Below are 14,798 nucleotides of genomic sequence, written 5' to 3'. Positions count from 1 at the left end.
AGCGAAGTTTCCCATAACCTTTAGGATCTTTTTTTCTACCTCAGGTTCGCACTGCTCCTTGGAATACCACAAGGGCCTTCATTGCTGCCATGAAGGGCAAGTGTCTCTTGGAGGTGACTGGGGTGGCAGATCCCACAGGGTGCGGTGAAGGATTTTCCTATGTGAAGATTCCGAACAAACCAACACAGCAGAAGGTGAGACTGTCTGAATTTCTAGAAGGTGAAAATCAAGGGAGGAAGAAACGGAGGTTGAATGGTGGAGATGAATGGGATAGAGGATCTGGAAAGCAGTTGAGGTGACAGGATGAATTTAGGGTAGACATCTATTATAAGAAGCTAAACTTCCTGGGATTCTTACCTGTTTTATTTTGTTTTGGGGGTAGGATGATAAGGAGCCTCAGCCAGTCAAGAAGACAGTGACAGGAACGGATGCAGACCTTCGTCGCCTCTCTCTGAAAAATGCCAAGCAACTTCTACGTAAATTTGGTGTGCCTGAGGAAGAGGTGGGTGTGGAAGAGGAAAACTTAAAGGCTCCTCGGGGCTTTGTATAAAGAGGGAACAGCTGGGAGGCAGATGTAAGGAACTATCTGAAGAATTTCATGGTGTAAATTGTAGCACACTGGATCTTGAATACTTACTTTTTCAAAAGGAGTTAGCTTTCCCAGAGTTTTCTGCTTAACCTGCTTTGGGTGAATTTTTTTTTTTTTTTTGTTTTTGTCTACCTCTCTGTGCCCTTTGGTTTCTTCTTTGAGATCCCTGGATGATTTGTGTACGTGTGTGTATGTGCATGTCTCTGTCTCGTAGATTAAAAAGTTGTCCCGCTGGGAAGTGATCGATGTGGTACGCACGATGTCAACAGAACAGGCCCGCTCTGGGGAAGGGCCCATGAGTAAATTTGCCCGTGGATCAAGGTTCTCTGTGGCTGAGCATCAGGAACGGTACAAAGAGGAATGTCAGCGCATCTTTGACCTGCAGAACAAGTACGTTCTTGTAGTGTTGCAGAAAGTCCAAGCTGGAAGGAGGGGTGGGGTCCCAGACACTATTTTATAATGAACAAGAGGTCAGCCAATAATTTGATTTAGGTAGTCGGGTATCTAGATTTCAGGGTGGTATCTGTTCATAATACTGCTAGAGTACCTACTCCCTTCAAAGCAACTTGGCAGAGGTTTTGAATGGCAGGAGGTGCTAGGTTTGCACTTCGGTTCCATGGCAACTGTTGTGGTCTGCTTGGACCTGGGAACCACCACAATGGTGCTAAGGGACAGGTGTGTTTTTTCTGAAGGCTTACTGGTGAGAGAATGGTGATGCCCTGTTAATAATGAGCAATGTGTTGGTTTGTTTCTCAGGCTTTCCCAGGGATTCTGAATATGAAGCGCTGTACTACATGTTTCAAACTTGCCTTGTTAACTGAATGTCTAGGAAAACTTTGTAAAGCTTTTCTGTTAGGGTCCCATGTCTTACGGATTTTGAGTATTCCTTCTTAAAGTTGATTTTCCAATTTCCCACTCTTGCCTAAAACCGTATTATGTTGAGCTTTTTCCTATTTCCCCTTGTCTTAGTTTAACATTGTTTTCCTCTTTTTAGGGTTTTGTCATCAACTGAAGTCTTATCAACTGACACAGATAGCAGCTCAGCTGAAGACAGTGACTTTGAAGAAATGGGAAAGAACATTGAGAATATGTTGCAGAATAAGAAAACCAGCTCTCAGCTGTCACGCGAACGGGAGGAGCAGGAGCGGAAGGAACTACAGCGGATGCTACTGGGTGAGACTAGTGGCTTCATAGACAGACAGGCAAAAAAGAGGAGGATTTAAAAAGTATAAACTCCACACTAATAACTGAGGAGAAGATCCATGACTTTCAGAAGATTCTCAAAGGAGCCTTAGACCCTAAAAAAGGGTTTAAAATAACGAATCAAAAATTGTAGAAGGGTAAAAGGGTGGGGGGGGGTGATGAATTTCTGGATTGGTTTGGGATATGGATATTGGGAATGAAAAAAGAACAAAAAACCAAGGTGACCTTAAAGATCATTCTGGGCTTGCTAGAAAGATGGTGATACCATTGATTAAAGTAGTAAGTTTTAAAGCAAGAAACAGTATTATGAAGGGAAGGTGCAATGTGTGGAATTTGAAGTTCCCATAAGCCTTCCCAGTATGTGTGTCAAACGTGCAATTGAAAACATGGATGTAGATGCTGAGAGGATAAAGTCTGAAGATGGTTTAAATGACTATTCTCACTCATAGAGTCTTCCATTTGTTTCCTTCTCTCTGTAAAAACTTTGTGTAATTTTATTATTCTGATTACTTTGTAAAGATGTGATAAAGCTTTTTTACCAGTGCGGTCCTGGACCAGCAGTGTCTACATCACATGAGAGCTTGTTATAAATGCAGGAGCTCAGGCTTCCCAAATCTACTGAATTAGAATCTGTAGTTTAACGAGATCCCAAGTGATTCTTATTCATTCACATTAAAGTTTGAGAAGCATACGCTGGCCTTAAGACTCAATTTGTTTCTGTGGTCCTGTTTTTCCCTCTGGGTGCTTGGGTGTTTTTCTTTAATGTGCTGATCCTCCACTTCCTGCTTGGACTTTGCTTGCGCTGTTGCTCAGAGGAGTCAATGCAGCTACTGCTCTTCTGTCCCCTCTAATAAACATGCAATTCTTTGAGATCCTTCCCGAACTTTATGCTTATCAAACTGGGAACATTGGCAGTGGTACAGTGAAGTCAGGAAAGGACAAAGCAGTGTATTTGGGGGTGGGGGTGGGGGTGGGGGTGGGGGTGGGGACTCACCTTTCTGTTAGAACCGTAGCTTTGTGGCATGTTCAGCTTCAAGGTTTTCACTCAACCCCAAGAAAATGGCCATTTGGGTGCTAGGGGGAAGAATGTGTGGAAATCTTTTCCTGCCTTGCAGCAGCAGGCTCAGCAGCAGCAGGAAACAATCACAGAGATGATGACACAGCTTCTGTGACTAGCCTTAACTCTTCTGCCACTGGCCGTTGTCTCAAGATTTATCGTACTTTTCGAGACGAAGAGGGGAAAGAGTATGTTCGCTGTGAAACAGTCCGAAAGCCATCTGTCATAGATGCCTATGTGCGCATACGGACCACAAAAGATGAAGAGTTCATGTGAGTCTGACTCACCGCCCTCCACTGTGATAAGAACGGTAATGGTAGGGAGTAGGAGTGAGGGTGGTGCTTTAGTTTTAGTGACAGCATTCTGCATAGTGGTCCCTGGGAGTCTGTTCATTGGGAACCGTCTTGCCTTTCAGCTCTTTGGGTTTGAATAGAGCCGAATCAGAGGGAGAGTTCCACACTTGCCACCAAATAAAGACATGTTTTCAGTTCTACCTGGGTCCTTTGCGTTTTGGTTAGTTGGTTGGCTGGCAAAAATCTTAGGGATTACTCTCATTCTCAGAGAGGTGCCCCTCTGCAGATGGAAGGCTGAGGGGTGGGGGAGATGAGAATGCCAGGCAGCCCCTTTTATTTCAGTATGGATGAATTACTTTGGTGTGGAGGTGTTTAGCTGGTAGGACAGTTTTCTTGGCTTAGATTTACTTATGCTCCTGTGATTTCCCCCTTCCCACCCCCACTATTCTGCAGTCGAAAATTTGCGCTTTTTGATGAACAGCATCGAGAAGAGATGCGAAAGGAACGGCGGAGGATTCAAGAGCAGCTGAGGCGGCTTAAGCGGAACCAGGAAAAGGAAAAACTTAAGGGTCCTCCTGAGAAAAAGCCAAAAAAACTGAAGGAGCGTCCTGACCTAAAAGTAAGTCTAGTGCGGTGTGATTTTAACTACCAAAGTAAAGGAAGAAGGCATACCTTTTCCTTGAGGTTTTGGGATCCTTCCTCGCTGGGAATGAGGGCAGTATCGTCGAAAGCTAGTCTGCATTGATGTAGCTACTTGAGCCTTTTCAGTACTAGAATGACTGGTACCAACACCACCTAATCTGGTGCCCACTGGGTGTCATTTCATATTTCATCCATTGGAAATATTTTCTAGGAGTTGAGATAGGTTTGGTGGATTTTTTTACATGGACGTTTATGTACATACATGCATATAGACACATCTTGTTTTTAAATTGTATCTATTGAAGCAACAGAAACATATAAAATACATGTTGCTTTGCGTAACTTAGGTAGGATTCCAGATGTTACTATGCAAAGTGTGATTGTAATGTGCACCATAAAATGAGACAACTGTGGTACAATGGAAAGAGCTGTGGACTTGCACACAGAAGACCTGGATTCAGGCCTGGTTGCCACTTGATAGCTCTGTGCCCTTAACCTCTCCAAACCTGTTTCTCTTCTATAAAACGATACCTGCCTTACTGGGTCGTTGTGAAATAAGACATGGGAGGCACTTTATAAACTGTAAAATTCTCAACAAACTTAAACTGCTGTTAACATGAGGTCATTGAAATACTTTCATGTTCCTTTCCTGTAGCACAAATCCTTTCTTGTATCATACATATGATAAAGCATTGACCTCATTTTACAGATGAAAATGGAGTCAGTTGCAAAACTAGGATGGGGACTTGGTATTTATTATTTAGCCTTTTCCTTGGGGCTGGGAACATGTCCATGCTGGCTGCCTGTGCTGTGGAATGCAGCCTTGGGCCTCCAGCAGCTTTTCTTTATATTTACTATTTTCATAGTTTACAACTTAAATTGGGAGTGGAAATCTTCTCCCTTTTCTTTCTTACTTGATTTTTAAAGAAATGTTTGTTCTCACCTCGGCTGGTGTGGCTCAGTGGATTGAGCACTGGCCTGCAAACCAAAGGGTCGCTGGTTCGATTCCCAGTCAGGGCGCATGCCTGGGTTGCGGGCCAGGTCCCTGGTTGGGGGCACGTGAGAGGCAACCACACACTGATGTTTCTCTCCCTCTCTTTCTCCCACTCTTCCACTCTGTCTAAAAATAAATAAAGTCTTTTAAAAAAAGGTTTGTTCTCTATATTTTTTAATGTGTCTTTTCCATGCATGCACTTTTGTCCAGTGCCTTCTGGTTGAAAGGTGTTTAACAGTTCTTTTTGAACAAAAGTTTTGGGCCTGCCTTTGTTTCTCTCCTGTCTTGTATGTACCATATGTTGCCATGTATAATGCATCCTTTTTTGCCTCAATTTTTGAGGGAAAAATAAGGATGCACATTATACATGGGTAGTACCTGAAATACCTTGTTATTGTGTTTTGTAATTATTTGTTGCATTATATTTCTTGTACCATAATATGTTCAAAAATAAATGCTAAAATTCCTTTATAGTACAAAAATATTATCTAAATATAAATAAACAAACATTGAATTAAAAAATTAAAACAAAAGTTTTTTTTTCCTGAAAGTTTGGGCCAAAAATGTGGGTATGCATTATCCACGGCAAATATGGTATTTCTTTTTTAGCAGACTTTTAACTTTTTTTAAAAGATTTTTATTTATTTACTTTTTGAGAGAGAGGGAGAGAAGCATCAATGTGTGAGAGATACATAGATTGGTTGCCTCTCCCATGCCCCCAGCTGGGGAACCTGGGCCACAACCCAGGCTTGTGCCCTGACTGGGAATCGAACCTGCGACCTTTAGGTTTGCAGGCTGATGCTCAATTCACTGAGCCACACTAAGCAGGGCTAACCTCATTTTTCTATGCAAAAAAATTTCATTGAAAGTTCTTTTCTGGAAAGATCATAAGCTGAACTACTTATGTGGTATATATTTCCTCTGACATTGATACTTTTCCTCCTGCAGCTGAAGTGTGGGGCTTGTGGTGCCATTGGGCACATGAGGACAAACAAATTCTGCCCCCTCTACTATCAAACAAATGCGCCGCCTTCTAACCCCGTTGCCATGACAGAGGAGCAGGAGGAGGAGTTGGAGAAGACAGTCATTCATAACGATAATGAAGAACTCATCAAGGTTGAAGGGACCAAGATTGTCTTGGGGAAACAGCTAATTGAGAGGTAAGGGGTAGCAAGCAGGCAGGAAGTGCCCTGGAAGAGATCTATTGGCTGTTGGTGATATTGATGGGTGGCGGGGGGTGGATGTTACATATTCTCTGATGTGGACCTGAGGGCATAGGAACTTTGATGGAGTTGCCTCCACATTGTTGCCAGTAATGAAAATTACAATATTTTGTTGTAAGGCACTTACTAAGTTTTACCATTTACCCTCAGTTTTCTTATTTATAAAATAAAACCACCCTTCCTGGGGCAATTATGAAGATAAAAATAAGAGAGTCTGTATCAGGCACAGTGCCTGGCAATATATAGTAGATGCTCTTTCTATTCTACTTCTAGGCACTCATCAATAATTATTTGTAAGGTCCCTAATCTCAGAATGTTATAACTATGGACGATCCAAAAAGATTGAGACATAAACTGTGCTTACACATACCTGTCTCTTACCCTCAGAGAATTTAATAGAGAAGTGGAAAAGTTTTTAAATTTAAAATTTTCCTGTAACTTTTAGTTTGAAAACTGCAAGCCTACAGAAAAACTGAAGAGGATAATACAGCATACTATTCTTCTAAATTACCAGCTGTTAGCTTTTGTCACATTTGTTCATCTTTATATATTTAAACTATTTTTGCTGAACTGTTTAGAAGTGAGTTGCAGGCATCATGACATTTCACTTATAAATTCCTTAGTGTAAGGATATAACAATTTGATACTTCTTATTACACCTAAGAAAATTAACATCCATTCAGTAGTATCTCATATCCCATTCTTATGCAAATGTCCTTAGTTGTCTCAATGTCCTTTACTGCCTGTTCCCAAATTCAGGATCCAGTCCCAGTTCAAACATTAAGTATTTCGAGTTTCTTCTAATCTAGAACTGTCCTTCACACCTTTTTTGGTTTTTATGTCATTGAATTTTTTTTTTGAAGAGTCCAGGCCAGTTGTCTCATAAAATGTCCCACATTCTGGACTTGTCTGGCTGTTTTCTCATTGATTATATTCAGATTAAATGTCTTTGGCAAGATTACTACATGGATGGCATTAATGTATTTGATATACCATATCAGGAAGCTCATAATGTCAGGTTTTCTTAATATTTTATTCATCTTGTTTGTTAAAGTGATGATCCCAGATTCTTCTGTAATAGAGGTATGTTTTTCCTTTTGTAATTAGTGTGTGAGTGAATGTCCTGTTCCCTGACGGTCAATCTTTCCTAACTCAGTTATTACATTGGGGGTTGCAAAACAATGGTTTATTTCTAATTGTAGAATTATTTCTACATTTGATGGCATTCTATGAAGAAAAGCTTCCCCTCCCTTTTTATTTTTATTTTTTTCCCTCACCATTTGTTCCCCATATACCCTCTTCCACCTCCATCTACCCCTCCCCCCTTCCCTTCCTTTTTGAATACTACTTTGGATCCTGAAATTTTTCCTTTGCAAACTTAACCCCATCATTGATTTTGATGCCCATATATTATCCCAAATTTAACCCCTTCAGACTAGATCCTGTCTACTTTTGAAATGACCCTATAAAACTTTGAGAAATTCTTTGCTTTCTAGCATAAGGTGTTCTAGGCTCTCCTTGAAATTTCTCTGTCCCAGACCTGGAATCAGCCATTTCTCTAATGGAGCCCTGGTTCCATTTATTAGGGAATGCTGATTAGAAACCAGGCTCTCGAGGTCATTGCTTCTGGGCTCTTGGTGGACAGAACTCGGGGATATACATGTGTTATAAATCACAGCTTCACAGAGATACCTCCATTTCAGACCGAATCTAGAGATTCTTCCTCAGCTCCCTCTATTTCATATTTTCTCTGGTTCCCAACATCAATATATTTTTATTCATTTGCTTTATCCCATGACACATACAAAATAGTTTGAGAATTACAATACCAATATCACTACCAACAACAAACCTATAAATTAGAGTCAGGTGTTTTCTGTAGCTCGTCGTCCTTGGACTATTGTATTTTTAGGACCATAAGACGCACCTAGGTTTCAGAGGAGGAAAATAGGAAAAAAATTTTGAAGGAAAAAATGTGGTAAACTATTTAATAACCTGTGACCCTGCTCCACTGCCTCCCCCGCACAGTGAGCCAGGCAAGCTACATTTGGCCTGTAAGACGCACCCCTGCTTTCTCCCCAAATTTGGGGGGAAGTGCGTCTTAGAGTCCGAAAAACACATATATATTCCACTGAAGTCAGGATATTATATTAAAAATATATTTGAATTCCTTTTTGTGTGTATTTTAAAATTTGATATTCAGTTATATTCATTGTTTCTGATTCTTTTAAGTGTTGGGCTTTCTTGTTTCCTTGTTGATTTAATTTATCAATACTGTAATAGTCTTTTTTTTTTTAAGATTTTATTTATTTTTAGAGGGGGGAGGGAGGGAGAAAGAGAGAGAGAGAGAGAAACATCAATGTGCGGTTGCTGGGGGCCGTGGCCTGCAACCCAGGCATGTGCCCTGACTGGGGATCGAATCTGCGATGCTTTGGTTCGCAGCCCGCGCTCAATCCACTGAGCTACGCCAGCTAGGTTGTAATAGTCATATTTTGTCATTCGAAAGGGAATGACTACTGTAATAGTCATTCGAAAAGGAATTTTTTCTAATTTCCCAGTCCTCTTCATCCCATACAGTGGAAGGGAAGAAGGTGGATGGACTTCTAATGATTGAAGGAAGGTCAAACTAATTTGTTTATTTGCAAAACCAGTTTTCAGTTTTTTCCTTGTTTCCATTCTAAGTTTCCTAGCTCTTTAGCCTAAGATAGGATGTTGGAGCTAGAAGAATTCTTGAAATTCATTTAGCCTAGTTTCCTTATCTTCTAAATAGGAGACTGAGGTGAAGCTGTAGCTTGCCTAGTTCTTTAATAATTTGGAGATCCTGTGAGGCCTTGCCTTATCTGAGCCTTCGATTGTGGGTGTCTGGCCTTTGGTTTGGCTTTTTCCTCCTCAGGGTCGCGGTCAGGTGTTTTGGACCTTTTCACTCTAGTTGCTTTTTCTTCTGGGGACTAAAAATAAGGGACTGCATGCTATGACAGTGTTATTGATTGCAGCGCAGATGAGGTTCGCAGAAAATCTCTGGTCCTCAAGTTCCCGAAACAGCAACTCCCTCCCAAGAAGAAACGGCGAGTTGGAACCACTGTTCACTGTGACTATTTGAATGTGAGTATTTGCATTGCTTCATTCTGACCCAATGAGATTCTCATTGCTCCCCCTAGCCCTGTAAGCCGTGGTTCTGACCCAGCCTTAGATTCTCCTTTTGTCCTTGCCCTGAAAATTACGTAGACTTCATTACAAGACTTCTAAACTGTATTTGTCTAGCTAGAAGAAAGTATTGTTGTTTTATTTTTTAAATCTGTAAGAAGCATACTGATTCCTTGTTTCTCCTCAGAGACCTCATAAATCCATCCACCGGCGCCGGACAGACCCCATGGTGACATTGTCATCCATCTTAGAGTCTATCATCAATGACATGAGAGATCTTCCAAATGTGAGTTCGTTGCATTCATATGTACAGTACCGATGGCAAGGCTCTGTGTTCTGTCTGTGGCTTCAGATAGAGCACAGTAGAGTATAGTTGTAGGTACATGGAACTCCTAATACTTTGGGATGTGGTTTTGGGTTTTTTTTTAAAAAGATAGTTTATTAGAGGAAATAGACTTGTTCCATGAGAAAGAGTCCTTTGAGAGTTGGTGGCCAGGTAGACAGGTCAGATGAGAGAGAATCTTCAGGAATTGGCTCTGGTCAGTATTCTTTGCTTATGGATGGTCCTGGCTTTTGTTTGCACAGACATACCCTTTCCACACTCCAGTCAACGGAAAGGTCGTAAAGGACTACTACAAAATCATTACTCGGCCAATGGACTTACAGACACTCCGTGAAAATGTGCGTAAACGCCTCTACCCATCTCGGGAAGAGTTCAGAGAGCATTTGGAACTCATTGTGAAAAACAGTACAACCTACAATGGTAAGAATCATCTGTTCTTTGACTGAAGAGGTCACCTTTCAGATGCTTGTTTATCCCTTACTGGTCTAGTAAATTCAGACTGGATTGAACTGACCAAAAGGTTTTAAAGTGTATAAGTGAATTTTGGGGTTATGGAAATCCGGTAGTATACATTTTAGTCATTTAATACACAGTTGACCCTTGAACAACACGGGCTTGAGTGGCGTGAGTGCACTTATATGCGATTTTTCAGTCGACCCTTGCAGTTCAAATCAGTGTTGTTCGAGAGTCAACTGGCAGTGGGAATCCGAATACGTGGAGGGCAACTTAAGTTATACATGGATCTTCAACTGTGTGGGCAGTCATTGTTCCTAACCTTCATGTTGTGCAGGGGTCAGCTGTGTATTGCTTCTTTTTTTTTCTTTTTATTAAATATATTTTATTGATTATGCTATTACAGTTGTCCCATTCCCCCCTTCACTCCCCTCCACCCTGCACACCCTCTCCCACCCGCGTTTCCCCCCTTTAGTTCATGTCCACGTGTCATACTTATGAGTTCTTTAGCTTCTACATTTGTCATACTATTCTTACCCTCCCCCTATCTATTTTCTACCTACAATCTATGCTACTTATTCTCTGTACCTTTTCCCCCTCTCTCCTCCTCCCACTCCCCTGTTGCTAACCCTCCATGTGATCTCCATTTCTGTGGTTCTGTTCCTGTTCTAGTTGTTTGCTTAGTTTCTTTTGGTTTTGCTTTAGGTGTGGTTGTTAATAATTGTGAGTTTGCTGTCCTTTTACTATACATAGTTTTTTTTTTATCTTAGATAAGTCCCTTTAACATTTCATAAAATAAGGGCTTGGCGATGACGAACTGTTTTAACTTGACCTTATCTGAGAAGCACTTTATCTGCCCTTCCATTCTAAATGACAGCTTTGCTGAACAGAGCAATCTGGGGTATAGCTCCTTGTCTTTCATGACTTGGAATACTTCTTTCCAGCCCCTTCTTGTCTGTAAAGTGTCTTTTGAGAAATCAGCTGACAGTCTGATGGGCACTTCTTTGTAGGTGACTGTCCCCTTATCTCTTGCTGCTTCTAGGATTCTCTCCTTCATTTTTACCTTGGGTAATGTATTATGATGTGCCTTGGTGTGTTTCTTCTTGGGTCCAACTTCTTTGGGACTCTCTGAGCTTCCTGGACTTCCTGGAAGTCTATTTCCTTTGCCAGAATGGGGAAGTTCTCCTTTATTATTTGTTCAAATACCTGTTCAATCTGTTGCTTTTCCTCTTCCCCTTCTGGTACCCCTATAATTTGGATGTTGGAACTTTTAAAGATGTCCTGGAGGTTCCTAAGCTTCTCCTCATTTTTTTTGAATTCTTATTTTTCCATCCTTTCCTGTTTGGTTGTTTCTTTCTTCCTTCTGGTCCACTCTATTGTTTTGAGTCCCAGTTTCCTTCCCATCACTATTGGTTCCCTGTGCATTTTCCTTCATTTCTTTTATCGTAACCTGCATTTGTGACCAAAATCAACCAATTCTGTGAGCTTCCTGATCACCAGTGTTTTGAACTGTGCATCTGATAGGTTGGCTATCTCTTGGTCGCTTAAAAGGATGAGTTCTGGGGCATTGATTTGTTCTTCTGTTTGAGCCATCTCTCTCTCTCTCTTTTTTTTTGGTCTGGTTGCTCCTGTTACAGTGAGGGGTGGAGCCTTAGGTGTTCACCAGGGCTGGGCACCCCAGTGGCTAGATTGTGACGTTGTATGTGGGGGTGGGGGCGGGAGGGAACAATGGTGGTAGCTCCATTCTCTGTGGGACCTCAGTCCCTTTCCTGAGATCCTGGGTTGTGCGCTCTGCCCTGCTCCACAATCACTGCCTCACTGGGTCTTCCAGCTGCTGCTTGAGTACTCAGGGTCCACCCGCTGCGATCTTGCGTGCCCCGGATGCCTTATGTGCCCAACTCTGCTCTTCACACTGCTACCCATGCCTGGCTGCTCGTCTCCGCCCCTCCTACCAGTCTGGACGCACAGGTCTAATTCAACTTCTTGGCTGTCTGACTTCCATTCAGATCCGTTTTCTGTCAGTTCTGGGCGTTATTCTGCCTCTAAATTGTTGTTTCAATCTTGGTTGTGCGTGGAGGTACAGTGTGTCCACCTATGCCTTCATCTTGGCTGGAAGTATGTATTGCTTCTTTTTGTTAACACTTTTTAATGTATCCTCTGGAGATTTTGGATTGTATCAGTAGGAATGAAATGGTTGCATGGGGGAGTAATTGGCAGGAACAAGTGGACCTAGGTGAAAAGAAAGGAGAAACATTCAATGTGTATGGAACCTGTGCAGAGTATGTGCTTGTGACCAAATTTGCTGTGTGTGAATCTTTGATTTGGTCTGCAAACCTATTATAGGGGATGTCATATGTCCACTTTGCTTAGAAGCTGGAAAAGCAAGGAGGAAGAAATCTTTCTGAGTTTTTTAAAGGGGGAGGAGACCAATACAGCTTCTGCATCTAAAGGATAAAGTTTTGTGGTTTCCATTGTAGCCTTGAGCACAGATTCATCCATAAATGTAGGTATTAAGAGTACAGATACACTATGAGTCGTGGCTCTTCTTCTTACTACTTGTGTTACTTTAGACAAATTATTTAACCGCTCATAGCCTCCTCAGTTTTCTCATCTGTAAACTTGGGGCAATAGTAGTACCTAGATTGTAAGACCTTTCACAAGCAGGCCTGACCCATTTATTCTAGTGTCATCTCCAATGACTGGCTCCTTTTCCGACTGTAGACTCCTGCTATACTCAACAGTACATCTCACTAAACATCCTGTGCTATTTTTTCATACATTTGCATAGTCTTTGCCCTCTACCTGGAGTGCTCTTTCTTCCCTGTCAGTGGCTAATTTCCATTCATATTTCCAGACCAATTCGTATTATCTCTTCATGAAGACTTATTCAGATTGCCCAAAATAAACATTTTTGATATTCTGCGCACCTCTAGCACAATTAAATTAAATCAACTGATACAGCTTTTATTGCTATATATAAGCATTTATATGTCTGATTGCCCGACCACTTTGTGACTTACTAGAGACTGTCTTACTCGTCTTTGTATTTCCATGTCCTAGCAGAGTGCCAGGTACATACAAGCAAAGAATAAATTGGTTAGGCCCAACTGTCATTCAAGTTGCAAGGATAAATACTTGAAAACCAGATTGGAAGGGAAATGAGAAGGAAAGAGTGGATTTTGAAAATACAGAGTTGGAGATATCTGTGGTTCCTTTAGGTAGAGCTGTTAGTAGAAAATTAGAAATTTTTTTTTTTTTAAATGCTAAGTAGAACAAGGTGTTCTTTTTTTTTAAGATTTTATTTATTTATTTTTAGAGAGGGAAGGGAGGGGGAGAGAGAGAGAGAGAGAGAGAGAGAGAGAGAGAGAGAGAGAGAGAGAGAGATATCAATGTGCGGTTGCTGGGGGTTATGGCCTGCAACCCAGCAATGTACCCTGGCTGGGAATCGAACCTGGGACACTTTGGTTCCCAGCCCGCGCTCCATCCACTGAGCTACGCCAGCCAGGGCTTAGTAGAAAATTAGAAATTTAAAGTTATGACTTTTTGACAGCCTTACATGCATATCATACAGCAGTGTTAACTGTAGTTACCATGTTTTACATTACATTCCCAGTGCTTATTTGTCTTGTAAATGGAAGTTTGTACCTTTTGACTACCTTCCTCCAATTCTCCCTCCCCCCACCCTCCACCTCTGGTAACCACAAATCTGATTTCTTTTTTCACGAGTTGGAGTTGTTTTTTTTTAGGTTCCACAAATATAAGTGAGATCATACAGTGTTTGTCTTTGTTGTTATACGTCTCTGCATGTGCTTGGAAATTTCCTTCTTGAACTTTGTTTTATTTGGCACTACTGAGTACTTTTTCTTTCTTTGATCAAACTCTTTTTAAAAAAAAATTTTTATTTTATTTTTAGAGAGAGGAAGGGAGGGAGATAGAGAGGGAGAGAAACATCAATGTGTGGTTGCCTCTCACGCACCCCCTAGTGGGGACCTGGCCCACAACACAGACATGTGCCCTGACTGGGAATCAAACCAATGACCCTTTGGTTTGCAGGCCGTCGTCGCTCAATCCACTGAACCATACCAGCCAGGGCCCTTCTTTGATACTCTTTTTCTCCCTTATTGCAGGAGTACTTTATCTAATTCCTTCCTATCCTCTTCATTCTCATGACTTAAGAAGCTACCAGCGTAGCTCAGTGGATTGAGTGCAGGCTGTGAACTAAAGCATCTCAGGTTCGGTTCCCAGTCAGGGTACATGCCTGGGTTGCAGGCCACAGCCCCCAGCAACCACACATTGATGTTTCTCTCTCTCTCTCTTTCTCCCTCCCTTCCCTCTCTAAAAATAAATAAATGAAATATTTTTAAAAAATTAAAAAAAAGAAGCTACCATATATCCACTGATATCACTATCTCCATGCCATATCTCTCTTAACTCCATACTCATGTTTCCAATTGCCTGCGAAACATATCCATCTCTCAGTGCCCTACTGGAAGCTATCTGGTTGCCTTATTTAGCTTGATAATATTACCATTCATCTAGTTGTACAACCTAGAAATGTTAAGTCATCTTTGGTTCCATCCCCTCTATTTCACCCTCATAGATCACTAAGTCCCATAAGTTGTACCTTCTAAGTTTTGCTGGAACATATCCCTGCCTTTCAGGTTTCATTGCTACTATCTTAGTTGAAGCCCTTCTAATCTCTTTTTCGACCTCTCGTAACAGCTTCTAAACTTTTCCTGCGCTGTTACCTTAATTCTTCACCTGTTGACAGGGTATTTTTTTCTGAAACACAGATTTGAAAAAATATCCTCCAGCTTAAATCTTCAGTGACTTTCTATCACCCGTGAGACCTTTGTA

The 14,798-nt window shown here is 41.4% G+C and overlaps 1 protein-coding gene across 8 annotated transcripts in view; it reads left to right on the top strand.

Moving 5' to 3' along the window:
• The window catches only part of TAF1 (TATA-box binding protein associated factor 1), a 70,429-nt gene that overhangs the window by 19,364 nt on the left and 36,267 nt on the right, over window positions 1-14,798 (top strand). For 7 of the 8 annotated variants that reach the window (XM_045847365.1, XM_045847369.1, XM_045847366.1 and 4 more), the window contains exons 19-28: window positions 45-194; window positions 383-502; window positions 804-979; window positions 1,584-1,762; window positions 2,908-3,121; window positions 3,596-3,761; window positions 5,727-5,938; window positions 8,995-9,103; window positions 9,333-9,431; window positions 9,731-9,908. In XM_045847365.1, coding sequence (XP_045703321.1) covers window positions 45-194; window positions 383-502; window positions 804-979; window positions 1,584-1,762; window positions 2,908-3,121; window positions 3,596-3,761; window positions 5,727-5,938; window positions 8,995-9,103; window positions 9,333-9,431; window positions 9,731-9,908 — 1,603 coding nt within the window. The remainder of the gene's footprint in view (window positions 1-44; window positions 195-382; window positions 503-803; window positions 980-1,583; window positions 1,763-2,907; window positions 3,122-3,595; window positions 3,762-5,726; window positions 5,939-8,994; window positions 9,104-9,332; window positions 9,432-9,730; window positions 9,909-14,798) is intronic. The other variant, XM_045847367.1, reaches the window with a different exon arrangement.

This window comes from Phyllostomus hastatus, unplaced genomic scaffold (assembly GCF_019186645.2).
Source record: "Phyllostomus hastatus isolate PE091 unplaced genomic scaffold, TTU_PhHast_1.1 phas_contig_551, whole genome shotgun sequence".
NCBI lineage: Eukaryota > Metazoa > Chordata > Mammalia > Chiroptera > Phyllostomidae > Phyllostomus > Phyllostomus hastatus.
Note: the sequence above shows the minus strand (reverse complement) of the source record. Positions and strands in the feature narration are given on the sequence as shown.